This window comes from Chrysemys picta, chromosome 4 (genome assembly GCF_011386835.1).
Source record: "Chrysemys picta bellii isolate R12L10 chromosome 4, ASM1138683v2, whole genome shotgun sequence".
NCBI classification, from domain to species: domain Eukaryota; kingdom Metazoa; phylum Chordata; order Testudines; family Emydidae; genus Chrysemys; species Chrysemys picta.
Genome location: NC_088794.1, coordinates 59,451,455 through 59,478,881, shown reverse-complemented (window position 1 = coordinate 59,478,881; position 27,427 = coordinate 59,451,455). Strand labels below are relative to the sequence as shown.

The 27,427-nt window shown below is 47.2% G+C and overlaps 1 protein-coding gene across 4 annotated transcripts in view; it reads right to left on the bottom strand.

Annotated features, from left to right (window-relative positions):
• Positions 1-10,664: 10,664 nt before the first annotated feature.
• Positions 10,665-27,427, bottom strand: part of LOC135983399 (protein phosphatase 1 regulatory subunit 12B-like) — a 58,221-nt gene continuing 41,458 nt past the window's right edge. For all 4 annotated transcript variants that reach the window (XM_065595051.1, XM_065595053.1, XM_065595052.1 and 1 more), the window contains one exon: positions 10,665-12,847. In XM_065595051.1, the coding sequence (XP_065451123.1) occupies positions 12,685-12,847 (163 nt within the window). In that variant the 3' untranslated portion in view covers positions 10,665-12,684. The remainder of the gene's footprint in view (positions 12,848-27,427) is intronic.

The following is a 27,427-nucleotide window of genomic DNA, read 5'->3' as shown; positions in this document are numbered from 1 at the left end:
TAGAAAGGAAAACCTGCTGAGAGCAAGCCATTTTTTTCCCTGCCCTACGAGTTCTCCAGTTATAAACAGTCAGTCATACCCATTTGGAAAGTCCTAGCGTGGTTTTCTTGGCAATCCTATAAGAACTTTTGCTTTCCTGTAGGTTAAGGATTACATTTCATCATAATTAATGGTATCTCACTCCCATCTGCTCTCAGATGTTTAGGACTTGTTGACATGCTTCTGCTTGAGCTAAAGCTGCTCTGTTCTAATGAAAAACTGGTCTGCTGGAAAATTTACTGGGAAGTTTGGGTTCACCTGTGGAAGTTGTTCCTGATTCTCATTGTGCTGCTTAAGTTAGGGAGGGCGGAGAACCCCACTCAGGACTTTTGTCAGATCTCTCACGAGCTTTCCTGTCCTGTGTATGGAAGGAGGCCCACCAGGCAGGGAGGCTGGACGCGTATGACTGAGGAGGTGTTGGGTTACATCAGTGTCGATATATGGGAGATGGCGCTTAGGAGATGTTTGAAAATGTCTCAGCAGCCCGTTTGGGGTTTGTGTGGTCCAGAGCAGGTGCTGTGCTTAGGGATAGCACCTGCAGGCAGACAAGAAACCAGCTAAGGTTGGGGGTGGGAGGTGAGGGAAGGAGCTGGGTTGAGGGCGGTTTTAACTGAACAAAAGGAACTGAGCTCATAATGCTGATTGCATGGCAGCTCAGAAAACCGCTGGGAGCATCTGCAGTTGAGAAGCCCCCAAGAACAGGAGCGAGGTCCAAGGACTGTACCTCTCATGCACAGACTTTGAGGCCTACCATGAAAGGTCTGGATGGCCAACTGGTCAGGACAAGCCCATGACATCTTAGCATTGGAGGCGACCATGCAGGGAAGAAAGTCGGCCTCTGGGAGGATGGGAGGCATCGTAGAAAGCTCAGGGTGGGAGGCAGGGAGACTTTGGAGTTTGAGTGGGCCCTGGCATAGGTGGAGGCATGGAGACCTTACAGAACCTCCGCTGCAGGGTTAGGAGGATGGCAGCATCAGCCCTTGGGGACTGAATGCCTCTTTCAAAACAAAACATGGTCTCCTCAGGCTGAACAAACACATTCCCTGTCCATAAGACAGTGGGAAGCCAGATTTGAATCAGGTCGTCCCTTTCTCTTGACTCTTGAGTGGCGAGCACCTGAGAATGGTGGAGATAAGTTTCAAACCCCACTGAAGTCTATAGGAGAAGTGGACTAAGACCCTGATGTAAAGCCCATTGAAGTCACCATGGCCTTCAGTGGGCTTTGGAGTAGGTGCCAAATCTGTGTTGACTTCCCCCAGCAAGCGCTTTTCTCCCTCTTTGCCAGTTAAGTCCCTTGGAAGAATAAATGAGCACATGCTATTAAATGTCCTTGAGTAGGGTTCTTCACCCTTTAAAGCAATGCCTCTGCACTGAGGTGAGCCTAGTTAAAAAGGCCGTATTCCTGTTATTATTTTAAGAGCTATCCATACATTATCCTGGAGAAACCATGTTTAAAAAACCCAACCCCAAAAAACTCCATCCTAAATGTTGACTCTAGTGGTGACATTTGTGAAAGTGACAAAATATTTATGCAGTTGGCGTTGGTTCTGGTCAGGGCTTCTGGAAATAAACCAATGCCTTGTTAAAATGTGTATGGAGTTGATGGGTGGAAATGCAAGGGGGAAAATGCCTAACATCTTACGCAACTTGTGCAAATAAAATCATGGCTTTACTACAGCATGAAAAAACTCTGGAATTAATAGATCTCCTTTGGCTTGGGGGTGTGGGATACAAACCCAGCTAGAATTCATAAACTATTTAAAGCAAAGAAGTGCTACTTTTAAACCCACACATCTGGATTCTAGAGTTAAAGCTGTGTCATCGGTGCCCATGTTAACCCCTGGCTTTCCCGAGGTTTGTGTATCCGAGCTGCTTAAAAGTAATTCTAAGCTGAGCATTTAGCAGACAGGAATAGTTCTGTCTTCAGTATAAACATTGAGCAAATAGTGATTGTTTTTGGTCCATATTTAGATTTATGGGCCAGAAGTAAATATTGTTAGTTTATAATTTATTTTTGAAGGGCATAATTTATGATATTGACTGAAAACTTAAGTCAGAACATGCTTTTAGGCCTGATCTCAGAAAAGCACTTAAGCGTATGCATAATATGACTTTAGTGGGATTTAAGCACATGCTTAAAGTTAAACACCAGCCTAAATGTTGTGCTGCACAGGGATAGATTTCAGCTAAGCACACACTGGCCTGTGTTATACAGCAGGTCAGATCAGATGACCACAGTGATCCCTTTTGGCCTTGGATCTATGAAGTCAATGGAAAGACACTCTTTGACTTCAGTATTCAAATGGCTTGTTAGAGACACCTTTTAACATTGCTTTCTGTTTGTTTCCATAATATCCAAAGCACCTTCTTTCCCCCCATATCATTCTGCTCCATAAATAGAACGTATAGGTACCTGCTGAGCACAGGAGATAAAGGGCTCCAGGACTTGTTACATTGTGATCCAGAGGTTTTTGTGGTTTGGGGCTTGCATGTGAGCACTCGTCCTCCAAAATAAAAATGGCCTCTTTCCGGCATAGTTTATGTCGTTTTGAAAGTGGTATGAGCTAACCAGGAGAAAGGGACTCACATTCCAGGATAAGAGCATGATTAGCTGGTAATCAGGATGCCTGGGTTTTATTCTGGCTCTGCCATCAGCTCGCTGTGTACTATGGGCAATGGTCTCGCTGTGTCACTTCCCCATCTGTAAAATGGGAATAACCACACTGACCTCCCTCCCAGGTGGTTAGCTGGGAGGCTTCGTGAACTTTGGTAAAGTGCTTTGAGACCAAAGGTGTCCTAGAAGGGCAAATTATATAATGTGGCTTTATTTTCTCCTCCTTCCCAAAAGTGTCAAAAAAAAAAAAATTAAAGGTTTTGGCAAATTCAAGATCTACTAGAGAATTCCCAATCGGGTGTGTCTGAGTTGTTCAAGCCTGTGCCATTTGCGTGTTACTGTGAATACAGAGCTTTCTTTTATAGTTTGCAGTGTTGTTGTAGCCGTGTTGGTCCCAGGGTATTAGCTATAAAAGATTTTACCTCACCCACCTTGTCTGCCTTTTGTATAAGTTTTAAACACTGAACTCTGTTCTGGTTTTATACCACATCCAGCACTGTGGTATCTAGGAAACTCTTCTCTGCTCTTTTCTTAAATGAATACCTTTCAGTTCAGGGGCTCAAAGCACTTTACAAATATTAATAAATTGAGACTCTCAACCCTCAGGGAGGCCGGGAAATCTTATTATCCTCATTCTACGGATGGAGCAAACGAGGTGTGGAGAGGTGCAATGGCTTGTTCAAAGTCACCCAGCAAGTCGTAATGGGAGCCCAGAATAGAACCCAGGTGTCCTGACTCCCAGTGTTGTAGTTTAACTACTAGATCACCCTTCCTCTATCTCTCTCAGATCTCATGGGTAGGTCCAGAGAGCCATTATTTAAATGCCTTTATTTCACAGACCATTATATAGGGATGTGTTTGTACAGCATCTAGCGTATTGGAGTCCTGTTCACCTGGAAAAGGGGGGTGAACAGTAGGGTGGCAAAATGTGCAGACTATACAAAGTTATTCAAGATAGTTAAGACCAGAGCTGGTGGCAAAAAGTTACAAAGGGATCTAACAAAACTTTTTGCCACCTATGCTCCAGGTGTCCCTCAACCTCCGTCTGCCAGAAGCTAGGACTGGACAACAGGGCATGGATCACTTGAAACTGTTCTGTTCTCTTCATTCCCTTTGAATTATCTGGCACTGCCCACAGTTAGAGACAGGATACTGGTCTCAATGGACCATTGATCTGACCCAATATGGCCTTTCTTATGGAACATATATGGATCCAGAATTCATATCTTGTCCGAAATGCCCAACTGTCTGAGAACTCATGATTGGAAGCAAACTCTGCCTGCGGAGTTGATGGACCAGCCTGCTGGTGCAGAGGCAAATAGAGAATGTGTTGTATCCTGTTTATGCTATGCGCATCACAGTAGTATTCAACTGCCTTAATTTTTTGGCACTGTCCATGCAGTCCTAGTCACTGCTGATCTGAGTGGGGTTTGATCCAGTGAAATATATAGCCCCTTAACAATTCCTACAGCTAGTCAGTCCGCCTTATATAAATTGTGGAGGGCACAAAATTATTGTCACCTGAAGATGCCAGTCTACAGTTTGTGGTTTCCTGACTCCCAGCCCCACGCACCTTCCCCTTGGCTTTGCTGGAGCCGATGGCCCTTGTCTGAGCCCCCAGAGTTGGGCATCTTATCAGGAGCTCCATAACCACCTGGCTATTGCTGGTCCTTATCCCCCCGTCACCCTTTGTGCTCCAAGTTCTCCAGTAAAAATCTGCATGGGAAGGTTCCAAGTGAAAATGTGTGTTTGCTAATGGGAAACGAATTGTCTCTTCCTCTGAGAGATTGTTGCATGAGGAAAACAACACAAGGTCTTAAAAAAAAAAAAAAAAGAGACCTCACGTCATCTCCCAGGGAATGTTCAGCCAGATGAAGGAGATGATGGAGGGGGAGACAGCACTGGGGCAGCACAATGCATGTATCGCTATCCCTGTGTAAACACCCTGTAGCTGCAGAAACCTCTTAAAACCCAGAATGAGACAGAAGTGGATGCTTGATCTGTGGATGTGGCTGTTGTTTTTTAAGTGCAGATTCTTCCTTTTTTTTTTTTTTTTTTTATTGTGCTTCAAATTAAACAAAAAACGCCTATTGTTATCTTTGCCTGTTTTTCCTGGTGACTGACTCTGGCAGGGTGCCCTAAACTTCCATTATTCCCCATGTAACTATTTCAGCATGGCTGACAATTTGTTACTGGCTCTTCTTCGTTGGAGCACAATGGACCAAATCTTCTGCCCCTGTGTGAAGCTGGAGTGAATGAAGTGTGCCATGGCGGCTGGGGAGACTGAATGCTCCTCAGACTGCAAATATTGTGATCTCCTACTCAGGCTGGTGGGAGTTTTCCTACCCTCTGCAATGTCTTTGATCCACCATCAAGAAGTCTCCTTATATGGTACTGTGGATGGAGCTCCTACAGAGGATAGGCCCTATCTGGGATCACTGCCACTTGCCGCTGTTTCCTGGTCCAGTTGAATCGCACTGGGTGGAAAGCATGGTCTTGTGGCGAGGCAGTAGATTGCTACTCAGGAGATATATGTTCAGTTCTTGACTCCGCCACGGACACCCCGTGTCACCTTCTCTGTGAGATGCTCCAATACTGCGGTGATTTGCCGGGATGACACGTGAGCACCCATAGGGATAGGTTTGCTGCCTTTTCAGGCCATACGTACGTGCAGGGAGGGAAGCCAGGCCCACTACCCAGGCATTCTACTCGATAGCTTTTGAGTGAAAAGAGGCTTCAGAGAGACTCGTGCTATGAGACTGACTATGGGGCAGTCATAAGCAGCAATGGACAATTGGACCACCCGCATCAAGTCAAGTTTGCAAAGTAGCCTCCACTCAGCCCCTCATTATATATCCCCAAAGTAATGCTCCCAGCTCCCTGGTTTTTGGCCATGCATTTTTGGACGGCCGTGTTCTCGGTCACCCACAAAGGCCAATCCTTACGCGCACTTCGGGCAGCTTGTGCGCACAAGGCTTGTTCTGGGAGTGCAAGGAAAACAAACTCGTCCTTGTTGAAAATGGTGCCGTCAGCATCATGGGAGCACAGGTCAGGGATGGCACTGGCTGCAGCCGTGCGAGCTTTCCCCATTCCTCCTCCCAGCGGTGCCTGGCCAAGGCTCATCCCTGAGGCAAGAAGAGTTCAGTCTCCGTGGCCCATTGGGTAGGTGTCGTCTGTGCTGAGCACACCAAAAAGGGGCGTGGCTAATTGTGGTGTGAATTTTATGGTGTGGGCCACCCACCAGTCAAGAACTGGACTGAGACCAGCTCATTTCACACAGGCCTCCAAACACAGTGTTCGGTTTTGCACCTCCATAGAGGCTCCTTTGGGAATTGTGTATGACTCATCCGTCCCATTCCCACTGAGAACCCTGCCCTGAGACACAGACCCCTCCGCTGGGGGAAATCAGCGAAGCTCCAACAATCTACGTCAGCTGAAGATCTGGATCAGAGGGTCAAATTCATCTCCAGTGGAATTCCATCGGCTTCACTGGGAATGAGGAATTATTTGGGGGCAGTTTTCTGGCCTGTGTTTTATGCAGGAGGTCAAAGGAGATGATCCTGGTGGTCCTTTGTGGCTTTGGAATCTAGAAAACTATGAGCTTGGCCCAGCAGCTGGCCATGCCAGTAGCACTGTCAAACCTAAATTCAGTCCTGAGCATGTTGCTAATACTTAGCTTTTCATCCAGTGTTGTGCACGAGGCCCTATGGTGTTTTGGCATTTTGATTACATGTGATGCTGTGTATTTAAGGATGGTTTATAGGTGTTTACACTAGTGCGTAAACCTGTAATTTATAACCTCAGTGTATAAATCAACATAGTTAAAGGTCTTGTCTCTAGTGCCTTGAAGTCTGTCTCCAGATTTAGACGACAGTTTTTTTTTTTTTAAATAGTGTTTAGTTTTCCTCTAGTTATGGCGATAAAAAGATCATCTGGTTGGAGAAGGACAGGTTCTGCTCTGAGTTACAGCGTCAGCTGGGGCTTGCTGATGTCGGTGAAGAAGCACTGGTATGAGTGAGAAGAATTTCCATTTTGACTCAGGAGTGTGGGGACAGCAACTTGTAAGAAAGTCTGATGTTTACATGACAGACCCATGTCTGGAGGGAAAGTTGATGCCATTGCATCCTTGCAGGAGGTGTGATGTCAGTAGCTGAATGCAGGTTTAGGAGTGTACTGGGCAGAGTATTTGTACATGCAGTGCAGTAACCCGAAAGGAGATTGGGGTCCCATTGCGCTAGTCCCTGCTCAAAGACAGCCCCAGTCCCAAGAACTTACAGTCTAAACACACAAGACAGGTGTTGGATCTTGTTAAACACTCGAGAAGCGTTAGCAGAAAAATAAAATTAGAACAAAAGCAACTAGTTAAAAATGATACCGAGAAGAGTAACTCTTAAAGGCTTCGGAAGAGGCTGACTAAAAAGCCAGAGGATGTTCCAAGCAAAGTCGTTCTTATCCAGATCTATAATACTCAGTAGTGTGTATGTGCACTGCTCCTCTGTGTGTCATGGGTCCGATACTGATAAGTATTCAAGGTGATTTGCTTTCAGCTCATACTCTGGTGTGGGGGCCTAGGTTTTTGGATCAGAGTTCTGTCCCCGCTGTTGCTGTGAAATTCCAAGTGGCCATGGTGGGCGGCACAGTGACAACTGTGAAGTTGCTCGGTAACCACAGATTTGTTACAGCTGTTGTAAACATGGCCTCTGCTAGTGTGGATTGGGAATGATGCAACTCGACCCTTCTTCTGCCTTGCCTAGAGCCATTTTTGTGTTGTTTCTGCATTAGGGTAGCTACCCTTGAACAAAGCCCCGGTGCAGAAGCACTGTGCCAGTGCAACACAGTCCCGTAAATTACCGGGGTAAATCACATGGGTGCAACTCCTGTTTTGCACTCTGTCTATATTAGTGGTTTGCATTAGTGCAAACTGCCCTATTTATACAAGTCCTTACTCTAAATACAAAGGCTGTTGGCTGCCCCACCGGTGTACTCTGACCAGTAAGGGATGACAGAGGGGGTACTGGAAAGGCAACTGTCTTGGGTTCATGTGCAGCCATCGAGCCAGTGAGAACTTGTACCTTTGAGTTGTGTGTTGAGCACAGCTGAACTTAAATGTTTGCATTAAGCTGGGAAGGGTGAGTGTAGCAACCGGGATGTCGGTGCTGCTAATGGAAAGGAGCTTTATTCATCCTCCTCCCTCGTTTTCTTTTTCTTTCTTGTTCCTGTGAGTGTCTTTCAGCTCTCTCTTTGGAAGGGGTTGATTTCTGGGTTTATTGAAGGGACATCTCCACTTCTCATGCGTATGTCCCTGTTTGCATACCAGTGGTGTCGAGAATCTGGGGTTAGAGAGGAGAGGTTACGGTTACTCATGAGCACAGTGATTCTCCAGAGAGGGTCTTGATTGTGGTTAGGGAGGGAAAAGGAGGGGGTCTCAGTGGCAGGTGGCTTTTCAAAGATCCATTGTGCAGTCAAGGATATCGCTAGCAATTTATACACATGCTGCCGTCTTGCCCCATCCACAATATCCAAGACAACCTTGCTGCTACAAACACTCTGATCATTAGTGCCCTGATTTGGCAGCAAGGACCCCTGCTCTTGCATGGGTGTTGAGGTTGTTCCGTACCTACCTTGCAGTATCCCCATATAGGGTATAGTAGTTCCTCTGTCACTCCCTGCCCTAGGTTAAATCCCTGATCTCCAGTGCCTGGGAGCAGAGAATTGCCAGATTGGATCACACAAGGAGTCCATCTAGTCAGGATCCTGGTTCCAACAGTGACCACCACCAGCTGCTTCCAAGGAAGGAGTAAGAAACCCTAAAGGAGGCAGTGATAGGATAACCTGCTCTCGGGGTAAATTTCTTCCTTACCCTCAATAGATAGAGGTTAGCTTATGCCCTGAAGCATGAGGGCTTAGATCCCTTCCAAACCCCTTTCTTTATTTTTAGAATTTATTGTTTTTATTTTGGTTAGCTTTGTTATCCACCGAGATGGCTAACATTCAGCTTTGATTCCGAATGGATAGGGGACTAGATAGATTCATGGATCTTCCACGGGTTTGCTGAGTGATCTTGGGCAAGTCAGTTCCTCTCTCTGCGCCTCATCAGCTGTAAAATGTGGATGATGATACTGAGCTCCTTTGTAAAGTGTTTTGAGATCTCCAGATTAAAAGCACTAAGAACTAGCTATTATTACTAATCTTTTGGCCGCGGTGATATCTTGAGGCTAATCGTGCTTGTGTGAAAGATGTCTTTCCTTTTATTGGTCTGGAATGCTGGGATATTTGTTTAGCTAGCCAGCACTGTTTTGGACAACTGATCTAATTTCAAAAGTGTTTTGCTCATAAAACGTGCCACAAAGCTTCTCCACCCTCACACACTGACCGAGCTGTCCCCAAACTGATACTGTCTAGGGTTACCATACGTCCGGATTTTCCCGGACATGTCTGGCTTTTTGGTCCTCAAATCCCAGTCCAGGAGGAAATTCCAAGAAGCCGGACATGTCCGGGAAAATAGGAAGGGGTCGTAGGGCTTGGATCCGGGCTGGAGCCGCTGGGGCTGGCGGTGCTTGGCTGGCGCCGCTCGGCCACGGCCGGGGCTGGGACCAGGCCGGAGCCGCTGGGACCGGGGCTGGGGGTGCTCAGCCGGAACCGGCGCCCGGGCCGGGCCGGAGACGCTGGGACCGGGGCTGGGGATGCTCGGCCAGCGGCCGGCGCCGCTCGCCCAGGGCCAGGGCCGGGCCGGAGCCGCTCGGCTGGTGCCCCGAGCCGAGCTGGACTAGAACTGCAAGAGTTGGCAGCACTGGGGTTCTATCCCTTGCTCTGCTACCGACTTGCTGAGCAACGCTGGGGAAGTTTCTTCCTCTCAGTGTGCCTCTTTTCCCCCCTCCCACCCTTTGTGTGTCGTGTCTATTTATACTTTGGAGTAGGGACCGTCTCTTACCATGTGTGTACAGTGCCCAAGTCACTGGGGCCCTGGTCTCATATGGAGTCTATAGAAATGACTGTCATGCAAACAGCCATTACTAATGGGCGGCAGTGGGAGTGCTTGAGATGAGTGATTTGCAGGGATGTGCGTGGTGATAAAACCCTTAAAGGAAAGTCCTCCCCGCTGAATGTCATTGAAAACACATTGCCTTGGGTGAAGAATGTCAGTGCACAGAGCTTCTAAAGCACCTTTCATCTGGGGAGTTACAAACAGGAACTAATTATCATTCCACGACCCCTTCCCCACCATCTTTGTGCAGGATTTACGACGATCCCTATTTTACTGATGGAGAAACTGAGGCACAGAGCGGTTGAGCTGATTTGCCCACATTCACGCAGTGGAGTCTGTGCCTGACAGAGATAGGGACTAGGACCCTGGATTCCTGCCTCCCTGCTCTAAGCACTAGGTAGCACTGCCTCCCAAAACGGGGAACAGAACCCAGGGTTTTTCTTGCTCTAACCATGCTTTCCTGGAGTTGGGACTAGTCTTGGCTCCTACTCCCTGGTACTAATCGTTAGCCCACACTTCCTCCCAGAAAATTGGCTCTTCTGCAGTATCCTGAATGATTCAGGGAGAAAGAGACCCTGAGGCTAAGATGGTTCACGCATTATCCAGCGAAGGGGATGGATCTCACCAGGGTAAGGCAAAGCCCCCGCCACCCATCGTATATTCGTACACGAAGTGGCGGGGTCTGGAACTGAGGAGAAGGGGGAAGCTGCTGAAATGCAGCAAAGATTCTAGATCATTTGCAGACCGATTCCTTTTGCTATTTCCAATTCTCCCTCTCCCTGCCTGCCCCTCCCCTACACCCACACAGCAAAAAGAAGAGAGCATATTCTTTGATTGGGAGTTTCCATTGATCCACAGAGTGAGGGTGCATAACATGCTCTCTTGTCTTGAGACCAGGCACCAAAGAGGTGTGCTGCGGATCATGGGATTGTTAGGTAAAAAAGCAAGTCCTCACTCACCTCACCAGCACCTGAGTTCGTGCGGAGTTGGTATGGGGCTCACAATCTGTCAGAGACCAGACACCAATTCGTTGATCAACGGGCTCACACTATCCTTAGCTTGAAAGGCTTCAGAGTAAGTGTGGCAAGTTTATTAGGGGTGAGCATCAATATTTATACACAGAAGTAAACAAAGTGATTAACAGATCATAATGGTCATGCATAATCAAACAAGATTCTACAGGATAAAACAGGTTAAAATGTAAATTCAAAAAGAGATAAGGGGAGATGGCTACTTAAGGGGAGGGGGGGTGTCATGAGTAGTTCGCAGGTCAGAGCTTTGATTAAAAGTTCAGACAGAGACATCAAGTCTGGGTTAAGTTTAAGCTCATCAAAAGTTCAGACCCAACATTCCTCCATTTGTAGCTTTGGGATAACTATTTACCAAAAGCTACACCCCATTTTAAGTAGCCAAGGGCCGCTTGGCAATTTCAGCCTGGGCCAACTCGAAGAGAGTAAGGCCCTTGGCTGAAGTAGGAAAAGAATAAACTGACTTACATGAGTCTATGAGGGAGGGGACACACTGAATACAGCAACACAGTATTATAAGGATTACTATGGCCCCAACAATACCCACCAAGAGTTTTTTAACCCACCCAAATCCAGGCAGCCAATTCCATAAGGCTCCCCACCAATCATAAGGTGGCTGGCCAGAGGAGTAGTTCTTAGCTATTTCCCTTAGATGTTTGGTACGTTGAAAAGTGTCAGAGTAGCTGTCATTTACAAAAACACAGCATTCTTCATTTATGAGGGCGCAAGTTCCTCCCTGGGCTGCTAACATTATGTCTAAAGCCATTCGGTTTTGCAAAGCTAACTGGCGGAGCTGGGACATTTCCCCAGCCTGATTCTCAAATAGGGTCGCAGTTTCATTGGTTAAAGATTCTAGTAGTCCCTGTAGACGGATGACACCACCCCTCAAGCTAATGAGACCAGCCCACCGCTACCACGACAAACCATCATGGATATTAATATCTCTGAAGGTTTCACGGATGTTACGAACGTGGGGAAAATGAGGGGGAGTGAGGGAGATGCGAGAAGGAGGTGTTAGCCATGCCAAATAACATGACCCTGCCCAATCAGGGGAGAGAAAGTAATAAGCTTTGGGCCCGCACACCCAGTATGTTCCATACAATGCGTTTCGGGTATTCCATTTCTCAAAGTAGGAGGTAACCCACCACCCGTTAGACCACTGTTCCCCTGGTAATGCAGAGGGGTCGTTGTGCGAACTGCAGAGGCACAATTTGGTAGTGGTGTTTTCAAAGGGCAGTGTAGTACTGCTTGAGCAGTTGTAGAAGGCAATCGTATGTCCCTTAGCAATTAGTTGGACACCCTCGTGATCTGAGCAGGGCTTCTTAAAAGCTGGCTCTGAAGGCCTGCCCACCCATGAAAAAGTTGGATCGGGGTGAGGGATCCACATATGGGATAAGTGGGATGCGCAAGGCTTGAAGCCAAGATTATTACTAAAGGCGGTGCCATTAAAATACATGTTGCATTTACTTGTTCCCACAAAAGTTGACCCCTTTTCTTTAACAAAACACAGTGATCCTGTCTGATTGGTTATGCTGAGATATCTGTTAATTGGCACTCCTGTTTTGTCCCATGTAAGATTGTGTTGGACTGGATCTTTTACTCTAGCCGGTGGCATCCAAGTCATATTAGCAGTGGTCAGGGGAATGGGTGTGAAGGGGAGTCCCTGTTCTGCATTTACTGGAAATTGAGTACATACCCAGCAATTACTTCTATTTCCTAAAATACGAGTTTTAACCTCGTGGGAATATCTAATAAAAGCATTATCTTCATAAGCAGAAAATAAACTAAAAAGGCATAATAAAAAACATACAGTTGTCAGAATAAAAGGTCCTCTCATTTTTTCCGAGTCAATTTAAGTCTGATGTCTGAAAGAGGTAAGCTGGTCCACTGGTCGGAGGCAGTGTCCTCAGTGGTGGCAAGAGCTGCTGGTCCGTCACTGTGGTCCACTACGGCTGGCTTGACGTGGGAGTGGTGGATCCAGGATTTGCGTCCTTCCAGGAACACTGCAGTCTGGGTTGTTAAAAGAACCTGGTGGGGTCCAGTAAACCTCGGCTGGAGGGTGTCGCCACGAACGAACTTTTTGGCCCAGACGAAGTCCCCTGGTTGGAACGGGTGGATCTGTTCTTCCAGCGGCACGGTCTGGGAAAACTGCGAGGCTTTCCAAAGGGTACGGAGGCGAGCCTGTAGGGAGAGAAACTGGCACGCGGTCATATGATCCCCTCCCAATAGTGAAACATCAGCACGTGGTAGCGCCCCACCTTTGAAAGGGGGGTGTCCATAGAGCAGTTCAAAGGGGGATAATCCCAATACACGGGTTGGGCGAGTACGAAGGTGAAACAGGACCAAGGGAAGTACCTGAGGCCACTTTAATCCTGTTTCCTGACAGTATTTAGCCAATGTAAACTTAAGCTCCCTATTCATACGCTCAACTTTCCCGCTAGACTGAGGGTGGTAGGATGTATGAAAGGAGTGTGAAATGCCCAGTCCTTGTTCTAAACGGCCAAGGACATGACCAGTAAAGTGAGGTCCGCGATCTGAGTCAAGCACGAGAGGGATGCCAAAACGGGGTACAATGTCTCTAAGGAGAATCTTCGCCACTGTGGCAGCAGTACAATTAGCAGTAGGAAAAGCTTCGACCCAGGAAGTCAGAGGGCAAACCAAAACAAGGAGGTGCTTTTTCCCAAAAGCCTTTGGCATATCTGCAAAGTCAATTTGAAGATGTTGAAATGGAGCAGCAGGCGGAGGTCTTCCACCCTTAATTTTTTTAAGAGGCAGAGCAGGTCTTAGATTTTCACACACGCGCGTGCGCGTGCACACACACACACACAGATATGCGTGGTCTGGCTAGCTATATCTTCATTTTTTCTATAGCACCACTATCGGTATCAATCTCTTGTTTTTTCTATATATTCACACACACACACACTTTTCTCTCTCTGTATGTATAGATCATCTATATAAATCTGTCATGGCTTTTTTTTAATACTAGTATCTAAGCACCTATGGACATGCTGAGATTAAATGGTGTGTAGGAGAAATACGGGGGTCAGTAGGGAACGTTTCTAAAGAGCATTAATGATAATCATATTTCAGCCATGGGTATTCTCCCCCTCGTCCCCATCCCCTGCAAAGTTGGAAGGAATTTCAAGGCTATTGTCTTATCTCTTTTAAAGTGTTTTTAAAACAATAGAAGACTTTATGGGAGGACTGTCTGGGCAAACACAAGCGGATATTTTTCAGGGTTTGGAAAGAGAAAGTCCAGCGTAATGTAAAGCTTTATGATTTAGGCTCAGAAAGGAATGTTTTGTTTTTTATCCCGCCTCAAATTATCTTTGGTGTATACATTGCTTTCATTTCTTATCATAATATTTATTTTTTAAGGCCTTTTGGTTTCCAGTTCCATTTAAGCCTGGCCCAGAATTGCATTAAAATAGCAAAGTAAAATTCCATCCTGCAGAGACTTGACAGATCCCTTCAGGGGAAGAAGGAGGAGGGGTGGGGAGAGACAAAACATTGGGCTAGATTCTCAACTGGGGTAAATCCAGAGATTTACCCCAGTTGATGATCTGCCCTCTCCTCATTTTAATTAAAAGAACCTTTCTGATCCAATGAGCTGATAAATTTAATTATTCTTGTAACTGTAGATTAGCGGGTAACTAATCTGTTATAATCAATTAATTCTGTAGCATACAATAGTAGCTGTTCTCATTGAGGATGTTTCCAGTGAATTGTGAGTGAAGAGTAGCTGTGAAAAAGTTTGAACTTGAGGATTAGATCCTTCTATATCGCTGGAAAGACCCGAGGTCTTGAACTAAATGGCATGGAGAGAGGGAGAGACAGGAAAAAAGTTGTACTTGGAAAGCATGGAGTATAAATTGCATATCACAGAGAAAAATCTATCCTCATTGGGAATCCAGTATCCACTGGCTTTCAGAATGAACAAGTCACTGTAGGTCTCTGGGAAACTGACATGTAAAAATTAGTGTGGTTAAGGCTGTTTTACTGGGAGGTTTTGAAAAACAATGGGCCAGATCCGTGGCTGGTGTAAATCTATGAAGCTATGCTGTTTTACACCAGCTGAGGATGTGGCATTGTATAAAATATTTCCTTTTTTTTTTTAAGGGCTCTTTAAAAATCTATTAACTTTGAAGCTTTTATCCTTCTAATGCTACCACCCAGGCAACTGTCTTAAAAGCTGGAGGCAGTTCATCTCCATATTATGGGTTTGCCTTCATTTTAATAAACAATCTCAGCATTTGTAGGGCTTGCTGACTTATTCATAACTTTGAATTATCCGTTGGAAGTTTAGTCTGAAAGAAAGGAACAAATTTAGTACAATCATCCTCCAGGCCTCACTTAAGTGGAGCCAGTGTCTGGAAGAGCTTTGGACCTCTGGGGAAATTGTCAGGTCTGTTTAGGCAGGGAAAGGCAGGGGAATTAATAGAAAACCAAATAATCTGGGTTTAATTAACAGATAGACAAAAGAAGATGCTGGCAAGCCGAGAATTATATGTACCAAGTTGCTACTAAGGTCTGCGTTCCTCCCATAAACCCATGGATAAACTGGTCAAAGAGTATATTTCAGGATACTTTGGAAGCCAGAGCTATATGTCAAGTCTCCTTTTGTACTGAAGAGCTGATAAATTCACCCATTCTTGTTTATTCCGTTGTCTACCTGTTAAACCATTTTACGATCCATAAGAGCGTGACATGGAAGTCACCTGCTCTACTGCGGGGCTTCACTCTTGTAAATAAGCCACAAGTGCAAGCCAACCTCTAACGACTGGGGGTCAGGAGAACATAAGAATGGCCTTACTGGGTTAGACCAAAGGTCCATCTCATAGACTTAGGGTTACCATTCGTCCGGATTTACCCGGACATGTCCTCCTTTTTGTGCTAAAAATAGCGTCCGGGGGGAATTTGTAAAGCACTCACAATGTCCGGGATTTCCCCCCGGCAGAGCAGAGCGAGCGGCTGGGAGGGCTGCAGGGAAGTCCCGGGCTGGACGCAGGAGCAGCTGTAGAGGAGCCGGATCCGCCCTGCATTCTGAGCCGGCAGCTCCTTTGCAGCCCAGTCCGGCAGCACTGTGCAGGGCCAGGGACCGGGTTTTGTTGTGCAGGGCCAGGGACCGGGTTTTGTTGTGCTGGGGAGCTCAGCCACGTGTCCGGCTCGGCTGCACAGAGCCCAACACTCTGTTCTGAGCAGCAGGGTAAGGAGGTCAGGGGGCAGGAAGGTTCTGGAGGGGGCAGTCAAGAAACGGGGGGGGGCTTTTGGGGCGGAGTGGAGAAAGTTTTGGGCAGTCAGGGTACAGGTAGGGGGTAGGGTCCTGGGGGGCAGTTGGGGGGGGTCTTAGGAGGGGGCAGTTAGGGGACAAGGAACAGGGAGTCTTAGGTAGGGGGTGGGGTTCTGGAGGGCAGTTAGGAGCAGGGGTCCCAGGAGGGGGCAGTCAGGGGACAAGGAGCAGGGGGGGAGTGTTTGGGAGTTCTGGGGGGGGCTGTCAGGTGGCAGGGGTGGGGAGATGGATCGGAGCAGTCAGGGGACAGGGAGCAGAGGGGTTTAGATGGGTTGGGAGTTCTGGGGGGGGGCTGTCGGGGTGGGGAGTGGTTGGATGGGGCGTGGGAGTCCCAGGGGTCTGTCTGGGGGTGGGGGTGTGGATAAGGGTTGGGGCAGTCAGGGGACAAGAGGCAGGGAGGCTTAGATAGGGAGTGGAGTCCTGGGGGGCAGTTAGGGGCAGGGGTCCCAGGAGGGGGCAGTCAGGGGACAAGGAACGGGGGGAGGGTTGGGGGTTCTGGGGGGGCGGGAAGTGGGAGGGGCAGGGGCGGGGCTAGGGCGGGGCTCCTCCCGTCCTCTTTTTTTCTTGCTGAAATATGGTAACCCTACATAGACTCATAGACTTTAAGGTCAGAAGGGACCATTATGATCATCTGGTCTGACCCCCTGCATGCTGCAGGCCATAAAACCGTCCCTACACCTTCCCTGGACTCTGCTGCTGAAGTCCCCAATCCTGTTATTAGTTACTTCAATCGGCAGAGACCCTCCTGCTAGAGATCCCTGCCCCATGCTGCGGAGGAAGGCGAAAAACCTCCAGAGGCTCAGCCAATCTGCCCTGGAGGAAAATTCCTTCCCGACCCCAAATATGGCGATCAGTAAGACCCCAAGCATATAGGCAAGAGTCTCCATCCTGACCCCTGTTAGCCATTATACTATTTACCTACCATTGCTTGGTTTTCCTTGACTACTATGTTTTACCATTAAACCATTCCCTCCATAAACTTATCTAACTTAATCTTAAAACCAGACAGGTCCCTCGCCCCCACCGTTTCCCTCGGAAGGCCGTTCCAATATTTCACCCCTCTGACGGTCAGAAACCTTCGTCTAATTTCAAGCCTGAACTTCCCCACGGCCAGTTTATATCCATTCGTTCTTGTATCCACGTTAGTACTAAGCTGGAATAATTCTTCTCCCTCCCTTGTATTAATCCCTCTAATATATTTAAAGATAGCAATCATATCCCCTCTCAGCCTTCGCTTTGTCAGACTAAACAACCCAAGCTCCTCTAGTCTCCTTTCATACGACAGGTTTTCCATTCCTCTGATCATCCTAGTGGCCCTTCTCTGCACCCGTTCCAGTTTGAGTTCATCTTTTTTAAACATGGGAGACCAGAACTGCACACAGTACTCCAAATGAGGTCTCACCAGCGCCTTGTACAACGGAAGCAGGACCTCCTTATCCCTACTAGATATACCTCGCCTAATGCATCCCAAGACAGCATTGGCTTTTTTCACCGCCACGTCACATTGTCGACTCATAGTCATCCTGCGGTCTACAAGGACCCCTAGGTCCTTCTCCTCTTCCGTTACTTCTAACCAATGCGTCCCCATCTTGTAACTAAAATTGTTATTAGTCATCCCCAAATGCATCACCTTACACTTTTCACTATTAAATTTCATCCTATTTCTGATACTCCAATTCACAAGCTCATTCAAGTCTCCCTGCAGGCTATCCCTATCCTCTTCCGAATTTACAACGCCTCCCACCTTCGTATCATCCGCAAACTTTATCAGCCCACTCCTGCAATCGGTTCCGAGGTCAGTTATAAATAGATTAAATAAAATGGGTCCCAAAACCGAACCTTGAGGCACTCCACTAGTAACCTCCCTCCAACCTGACAGTTCACCCTTTAATACGACCCGCTGCATTCTCCCCATTAACCAATTCCTTATCCACCTCTGGATTTTCATATCGATCCCCATGTTTTTCAGTTTAACCAATAATTCCTCATGGGGTACAGTATCAAACGCTTTACTGAAATCCAGGTATATTAGGTCCACCGCATTTCCCTTATCTAATAAATCCGTTACTTTCTCAAAGAAGGAGATCAGATTCGTTTGGCACGATCTGCCCTTCGTAAAACCATGTTGTAATTTATCGCAATTGCCACTAACCTCCAGGTCCTCAACTAGTTTCTCTTTCAGAATTTTCTCTAACACCTTGCACACTACAGATGTTAAACTAACAGGCCTGTAGTTACCCGGATCACTTTTTTTCCCTTTCTTGAAAATAGGAACCACATTAGCTATTCTCCAGTCTAACGGGACCACCCCCGAGTTTACAGATCCATTAAATATTATCGCTAACGGGCCTGCTATTTCCCGCGCCAATTCCTTCAATATTCTCGGATGAAGATCGTCCGGTCCTCCCGACTTAGCCCCATTAAGGTGTTCAAGTTTTGTTTCTACCTCGGATACGGTAATCCCCCATCCTGAATGCCCCTCTGTAGTGGTGCTAGTATCCCTAATACCTTCTAGCCCAGTATCCTGTCTTCTGACAGTGGCCAGTGCCAGGTGCCCCAGAGGGAATGAACAGAACAGGGAATCATCAAGTGTCGCCCATTCCCAGCTTCTTTCTCCCAGGAAATCTTTCCTCCGGAACAGGTCATCCCATCACTGCCTCCTGCAGGGTGTCTTGCACCTTCCTCTGAAGCAGCTGGTGCCAGCCTCTCTGAGATGGAATTCTGAGTCAGATGTGGACCCATTGTCTGATCCAGTCTGGCAGTTCCTATGGTCCTAGGTAATCATGCTTCTCCTTTAGATCCTCCCTTAAGTCATTGAGCTGCAGCCTCCACATTTTCAGAAGCAATGCAAAATTGCATTTGCCCTTTGATAGGCAAAATTCAGAAAGAAAATAAGGTGGGGGAGGGGGTGAATAGAGCATCTATCAAAGGATTCTGCTACTTCGTTCTTAATACCAGGGTTGCAAACACTAGCTAGTGCAAAGTCTAATACAGACCCTGTACAAATGCAGTAAAGTAAAATCTTGTGTGTGTGCGTACGCGGACGCATGCATGCACATGTGTGTTAAATAGAGACAGAATGCATAGCCTAAATAATTGTTAATCTACAAGTAAAAGCATTAATTAGCCTCCTTTCTTAAATATCTATAAAGACATAATACTTTCCTGGCTCCAGTTTGCACTAGAAGGAAAAGATCTTTCAGCCTCCCATCAAGAATCTTCCTTATCTACCCAGAGGCATTAATCTCCAGTGTTATTACGAAGATGCTGATTGCAGATGGGTTTCTGGAGTAATGGGTTGGGTTCTCTTTTAATGGGAGTGCACCTGCAGGGCCCAGAGCATGGGGAATTTTCAAGAATATAATTTATATGATTGCAGAGAAAAGACACTCCCCTCCCATCTCGGTGTAACCTTTTCCCCCCACTCCTCCTCTTTCCTCCACCCCCTGCTTATGCCCTGGAAAAGTCAGAGTATTATAATCACGCTCCCCCTGCCGCCACGCTAAAATATGAAATATAAAACTGTAAACATTTCAACATGCAGCAGTTCAAAGGAAATCTTTGATTGAGGGCATCTAACATGCCTGTACTTAGATTTAATAAAAAGGGGGGTAATGGGGAGGGAAAACGACTTTTTTTTTGTAACTGACAACTGGAGTATAAATATCCAGACACCTTGAATCATCCTGTGCTGAGGTGCATTGCTGTCTCCGAACGGTAGAGGATTTTTATTTATTTATTGTTCTGAGCAGAAAGTCACACTGGAGTAATCTATCTGGGAAAAAATATGCATGAATAACTTTAACCTTCACTTTCAAAATTATAAGTCTCTAGAGAGGCGTTCGGAAAAGCTTGTGATGGTAAAGAAGGTTTGCTCTGTCTCACAATGTGAAACTAGCCCCAGTGCGCCATCCAGACTGACCTTTAGTTAAGGCCCTTTTCCCTTCTGGAGATCATGTGACCATCAGTTTCTAAACATAAAAATTTTTTAAAGGAAAGTTTGATTAGTTTAAAAAATCCACTATCCAAACTTGGGGGGACAAAACCAAAACAAAAATCCCATCGTAACAAACACTCCTATTTTCTTAAAGAATTAAGGGCTGGTGCATTTTAGAATAGTTGCATCTAAATGGATTTAAAATGGTCTGTTAAACTGGTGCAAAACCCTCCTGGTGTAGACTGGATTGGAAGTAGAAGTGGGTTTAAATCGGCACAGCTTTTCCAATGCAGATCAGCTCACAGGGACTGAGGCTTGGTCTACACTAACCCCCCAAATCGAACTAAGGTACGCAACTTCAGCTACATGAATAACGTAGCTGAAGTTCGAAGTACCTTAGTTTGATCTTACCTCGGTCCACACGCGGCAGGCAGGCTCCCCCGTCGACTCCGCGGTACTCCTCTCGTCCAGCTGGAGTACCGCAGTCGACGGCGAGCACTTCCGGGTTCGACTTATCGCGTCCAGACAAGACGCGATAAGTCGAACCCAGAAGTTCGATTGCCAGCCGCCGAACTAGCGGCTGGGTATAGACGTACCCTGAGTCTGATCTCCTGCGTGCTGGTGTGAAATTGGTATGAAGGAGAGGACCCAAACAATGATTAACATTTGCCATCCTCTCCAGAGCAGAGCGAATTATTTAAAAAATAGCTTGGGGGTGTTGTAACATGTTAAAGAAACAAACTTTGGGGGGAGACAAGCACGAAAACCACAAAGAAATTTACAAAAGAAAGACCAGCTTGTAGTGAGGCGTTGGAGATTGCACAGCACAAACTGTGGGGCCGGGACGGCGCGGGGAGCCACGGAGCCACAGGCTGATTATAAAAAGCCATGAGCGCTCGTCAGCAATAAAACAGAAGAGCAAGGAGTAATGGTGGAAAAACCTAATGAAAGGCTCAGCACTGCCTCCTACCCCGACCATTGAGTAAGGGAGCCCTGGGTATTACGGGGGTCAGCTGATGGGCCACTTGAGATCGGACTGTAAAATTGTTGCCTTGTGGCCAAATTCAGCTCTGTTACATGGAGTTATCAAGCCGTAATGCTGTCAAAGCCACTCCGTGACTGAGAGCAGAATTTGCCCATTCATTGTCACAGTTCCCCTCATAGGAACCTGCACACAAAAGAAGTAGCAATGTACCATAAACATGGCACACAGGAGTGTTGCTGCCCCAACGTCATCGTTGAATAGTCTCTCTTCTTTACATAAGGGAGGGTGTTATTGAGGAGGAAACATGGCTAGTGGATAGGACCCTGGACTAGGCTGCAGGAGACCTGGGTTCAAATCCTTGAGCAAGTCACTTCATCTCCCTTTGCTGACTGTAAAATGGGGGATAACCCCTCTTGGGGCTCCGTGAAAAGACAATCCCTTATTGATTGTAAGGTGCTAAGATGTGGGGATGAGAGTCCCATGCTGTGGGATGACTCCTTCGGTGCCTTAGGTGTGATGAGAAAGCTGCTGCTGCCCTGAGATGGGCTGACCACGGTGAATTCATCCTTCCTTCTGTGGCAGGGGCCAGGCGGTGGTGGAGAGCGGCAAGGGAGGAGAGGAGCACATGGCAGCATACGTGCTAGCCAGCAAAAGGCCTGGTTTTGCCCAATAAGCAGTTACCATTCCTAGTGCAGGTGTTAGGAATTCTGCCCTCCTGCTGCATAAAATAGTGCTCACAACAAGCCTGTTACTCCTGTTCTCTGCTGGTGGCTTCAGTGGGTACGTCTACACAGCAGCTTGGCGGGTGTGTCCCAGTGTGGGTAGAAAGACAAGCAATATGGTCGCAGTGGCATGGGTGGGCAGGCCCACCCAATCCCCAGGGTCCCTCCCCGGGTGGCTAGCCCGTGCTGCCATGTCTGCTCTGCTCTTTTTAATGCACTAGCTTGTGCAGAGCTAGCGTGTCTGTCTGCCCACACTAGGAAGCACTCGGCCAGCTGCTGTGTAGACATACCCTATGGAGTGACTCCTGATTTATGCAAGGGAAAGAGAAAGGGCGGTCGGGCCCAGAGCATCTCTGCACTCTCACTCCCTTCCCCCAGTAGCACAACATAGGATTTTACCCTTAGAGATTGTGTCTGAGATTTTCATGACCCTTTAATTTTAATGGGAACTGGGTGTCCAAACTGGATGGCTTTGGAAATCTCAGCCTAGCAACAAGGGTACTTTCAAAGCAGTGCGGTCCCTTCTGATTGGTGTGGCAGGACAGTCTTGTGGGTAGAGCACAGGACTAGGGGTCAGGACACCTGCCCTGACTTGCTGTTCAGCTGTAGGCAAATCACTCTTTGCCTCCCCATGCTTCAAGTTCCCCTATCTGTGAAATGGGGATAATACCCCATCAGGGCGGGAAGGGAAAGAGGGCATGAAAGCCTGAGTAGTGCTTTGAGCCACAGGCAAGGAAGGCCGTCGCGAAGGCCACTGGCTTGTTGTCATCTGTTGGAAGTGCACATAAATGCCTGCTCCATCCGCCAGATTTTCAGAAGAGCTCAGAATGTTGGGTGCTGGTCACGTGACAATCTGGCCTCACGCGTCTACTTGAGTCACCAAATGCAGGGCCTAGCTAATGCTGGAAAGCCCTGGGGGTAGTGTTTGAGATTTGAACTCTGAGTCTTTGACTGCACATGTCCATTGCCTGTGGGTGTCTCTCCCCCTTCTCTCTTAACTTTGTAACCCACCGTGGCCTCTAAGGTTGCCAGTTTTGTTTGCACGTATTCCTGGAGGTTTCATCATGTGACATAATCTTTGATTCCTGAAGACTCTAGGACAATCCTGGAGGGATGACAACCCTGTTGCCCTCTCCCAAAAAACAAGGCTCTGTAGAGAGTTGTCTGGGGAAGCACTGAGCTCTGAGGCCTCCTGATAAACCGTTCTACTACAAAGAGACTCAGCCTGCCAGCTTCTTTAGAGATGCCTCCAGAGTACATTCTGAGCTCGTGAGGTCTGTTTCTGGAGGAAGGGGCCATGTGTTCAGGCCGTTTCATCGTCTTTCAGATGAAGCAGCGCTTTGTCCTGTGACCAGACCTTTTAAGTGCAATACAAATTGCCCTCCCGAGTCCTTCTGCTCCCTGGCTGTGCTGTGCGCCAAACAAATGATTAATAAACTGCACCGCAGTGTCTGAGGTGGTTCTTAATACCCTGGTGAAAAGGGCTCCTGAAGTTATAAAGCTTAAATTTGGCATTAAGGCTGAGTGGAAACTTAATGAGGCTGCCAACAACTACACACACAAGTGTGTGCGCACACGCACACACGGAAAGGCTGTTAACTTTATTTTTATATAGTATATATATTTAATTTAAAAGAAAAATCTGAAGCTCTTAGAGAGAGACGAAAATTACAGCATTTTTGTTTGTATTGGAGTTGTTTTTGCCACCACCCCGGCTTTGCAAATTGATTTGGGCTTTTAGCCTAGAGATAAAAACGTATTGGCGCTTTTTTTTTTTTTTTTTTTTTTTTGTCTTAACACAAAAAAGAAGGAGGAGAAAGGACCCTAGCCAGGCTTTTTAAAAAATAAATAAATAAATAAAGCTGGTAGCATGGATAATGTGGCCTAGTGGATGAAGCACTGGACTGGGATTCAGGAGATCTGTGTTCTGTTCTTGGCTCTGCTACTAGCCTGCTGGGTGACCTTGGGCAAGTAACATCTCTTTGTGCCTCAGTTTTCCCATCTGTAAAATAGGGATAATAATAGTGACCTCTTTTGAAAAGCGCTTTGAGATCTGATGATGAAAAGTGGCTGCATAAGAGCTAGGTATTATGATGTGTATGTACAGTGGAACCTTGGAACGTCTAGCACCACTGCAGTACAAATAGGGCGGAAGCGAGGGACCACTGGTTAGGGTATTAGCCAGGGGCGCTGGAGATCTGGATTCAGTCCTTGCTCTGCCACAGACTTTCTGCGTCCCCTTGGTCAAGTCACTTAGGGTCCGTCTACACAGGGCTAAAAGTCTCATGGTGAGCCTGGGTTAGCTGACTCGGTCTCATGGGGCTTGGGCTGCGGGGCTAAAAATTGCTGTGTAGACGTTTGGGCTTGGGCTGCAGCCCGAGCTCTGGGACCCTCCCCCATCGCCAGTTATTTAGGTGCCCAGATGGAAGCTGGGCTCTCTTGAAAATCCAGCACTAAGTGGGGACACTGAGCCCTTCTGAAAATTCTGGCCTTGGTGTTTACGCTTTTCATATCTTTGCAGTCGTAAGAGAGGGCAATGCTGGTTTTGATTTTGCCTACAGTAGTCTGCATTTCCTTTGCTAACCAGGTCACTGATCCTTGCGCTCCCGTTTCTTAGGAATGCCACACATCCTTGGATCTGCCAGCATGGTCCTAGGGCACAACATCCTGTCTTACCTTCCTGCTCCTGTATGAACAGCCAGCAGACACTCTAGCTTGCTAGGTAGCGTAGGTATTTACAGGGCCCCCATTAATGCAGTATCTGAGTGCCAGGCAATTTCTAATGTAGTTTTCCTTGTGACAGGCCTAGAAGCTATTGTCCTTACTGTGCAGATAAGGAATTGAGGCACAGAGACGTAAGGCTAGATTTTAAAATGTATTTAGGTGCCTAAAGGTGAAGATAAATGCCTAGGTGCCTAACTCCCTTTGGAAAGCCCACTTGGCACCTAGCTATCTGTACCTTTGGGTGCCTAAAGACCTCTAGAAATTTGGCCCTAAGTGACATGACCAAAATCTGTGATGGAGCAGGGAATTGAGCCCAGATCTCCCAAGTCCCAGGTTAGGGTGACCAGATGTCCCGATTTTATAGGGACAGTCCCGATTTTTGGGTGTTTTTCTTATATAGGTTCCTATTACCCCCCACCCCCACCCCGATTTTTCACACTTGCTGTCTGGTCACCCTATCCCAGGTTAGCACCCAAATCACTAGTGACTAGATTATCATTTCTCGGTCGGCAGTGCAGAGGGGGGTGGGTCCAGACAGCAACCCCTAGTCATGAGCTCACTCTGTAGACTCCCCTTGCTCTCTGTACTCAGAGTGGAGCAGCAGCAGGGAGCTACCAGCCGACAGAGTTTGGGCTGTCAGCATGAATAGGAGCTGGGAGGGAGAAGGGGTGGGTTATGGCTCAAGAGGTGTGTGAGCACAGGGGGCCTTCCCCACCCCCACCCCAAGTTTCTTACTGTATTTATTTTTGCCTTAGTGCTTTGTGGCTGTTTGCTCCAGGAACCTCTGTCCTTGGTGTTTTGTTTTTGTTTCTGACCGGCGGCCACCCCTCTGGGGCCATGTCTCTGCTCCTTTGGTGGGTGCAGAGGCCCCAAGGGTGCTCAAAAGTGCGGGCTGTCCCCCTGGCTAGGGAGCAACCCAAATAACTTCCCCTCAGCTTTTCCTTCCGCTTCTCTACTGCCCCATTCTCCTCCTGAGTGACACACAAAATTCCATTTGGGGCAGGCCGTGCCCTAGGCATGTGCTATGGTTGCCACTTCCCAGAACCCTTTGCTGCTGCTGGGTGTCCACTAGCACCTGGCCACGTGAAAGAGGAGAGAGAGACAGTGAAGAAGAAATTGTATCCTCACCTTCAGGTACACAAATGCTTCTTTCCCCCCACCCGCTTAGTGTGGCACCAGTCTTGGACCCATCCCACTGTGGGCCTGGTAGTGATAAGTGTTAATAATTTAGTCCTTGGTCAGGATCAGTGTAGGCACTAGCGCTACCCAGAGGGAGCTGCTGGCAGGATATTCTCCATGAGGGCCCATGGGATTCACTCTTCACATGTTGGTCCAAAATAGCCCGTGTGTCTCAACCTGCTGGTAAGCTGCAAAGTCTGCCCGTGTTCAGCAGGCGTTTGAGGAGGGCTGTGGGTGGGGGTCTGTCTCTCAGGAATTTGCAGGGTGGCTGGAGGTTTTGATCTGGTCTCTGAGACGTTCCAGTGACAGTGGATGGGAGGAGAATGTGCTGGTGTGATTTTTTTTGCATTGGATTTTTAACTTCTTTGCCCAGAGCCTGGTATAGGTGGTGCACCTGTTTTCCTTGCAATCAAAATAAGTCCTGGTCTATGCTTAAAAGTTAGGTCAACATCACTCTGGCACTCCCTGTGTGTTGTGGCTGTGCCGATCTAACCCCCGGTGTAAATGTGTCTCGGTGCACCTAATCACCACTGCTTGGAGAGGTGGATTACCTATGGCAAAGGGAGAACCCTTTCTGTCGCTAGACAAAGTGTCTACAGCGGCACAGCTACAGCACCCATAGTGTAGACGTGGCCTAAGTGAATTGTCTTGCAGCCTGGGCTGAGCCGGCGTCCAGATGAGTTGCTGTGTTCTAATTGTCTAGACGCGGCTGGGAACGGTCACATAGTGAAAGTTTGTGTCAGCTGGTTTACCCAGCACCTGAATTCATCCTGATGAGGCTGATAAGTCTGGCTTTGCCTGGCGATGGAGCTGCGCAGAAGAGTGTGGGGCTGCTAGGCAGAGCTCCTCTGGGAACGGAGCTGTATAGTCTCTCTCTCCTCATGTGTATTCACTAGTTCTTGGTGCCTCCATTTTTTGGATGGATTTTTGAATTCATCTGGAGGTCTAGCGGCTCAGCCCCATTGCAAATCAGACCCATAGGATCCAGCTGGGTTCCCATAATTAGCACCTACTTCTAATCATTTAGGTTGAAGTAGGTAGCAGTGACTCTACACAAGAACAAATGACTCCAGCCATTTCAACCCCAAAATGTTCTCTCCTTCGTTGGAGGTTTTTAAGGCCCGGCTTGACAAAGCCCTGGCTGGGATGATTTAGTTGGGAATTGGTCCTGCTTTGAGCAGGGGGTTGGACTAGATGACCTCCTGAGGTCCCTTCCAACCCTGAGATTCTATGATTCTATGATTCTATGATCCTTCCTCATGCTCCTAATTATGAGCCCAACTCATGGTCAGGACCCCATTGTGCTGTATACACAGAACAGATGTCAAATGTCAAGTGCTCGCTGTGTCAGGAAAGGATATTTCACACAGGAACTTCCTTCACCCAGAATGCTAGAAAAAACCTAAGTCTGAGCCTGGATTTGAGAGCTGAGACTAAAAGGACTTTCTTTCATCAAGGGGAAGCATCACATAGGTTGTGTCCTACGTTTGAGAGAGAGAGAGAGGATTTTACAAAAGCAAATATGAACAGAAACATCAATGGGATGTTGAAAACATTCTGCTCACATGGTCTAATAATCGAAACCCTCCTGCCTTCCAAAGTGCTGGAAACGCAAACAGCAATGTCGTGCCTAGAGCTTGTCAAAATTTTTCAACTGACATTTTTTTCCTGCAGAAAAACAGGGTTGCATTGTTGTTTTTTTGTGAGCAGTTTTTGAAAGGAAGTTAACTAAAAATGTTTGTTTCAAATTGAAACTGGTGTTTCATTTTGGTTTTCAAAAAACAACAATTTTCCAGGATTTTGATGTTCTGAAATATGGGATTTTTAGGGGGAGCGGAGGTTTCCTTTGCCAGTGAATGAATTGTATAGAGGAATTTGAGTGCGGCGATGTTTGTTTGTTTTTTGTTTTCCCCGTACAGTA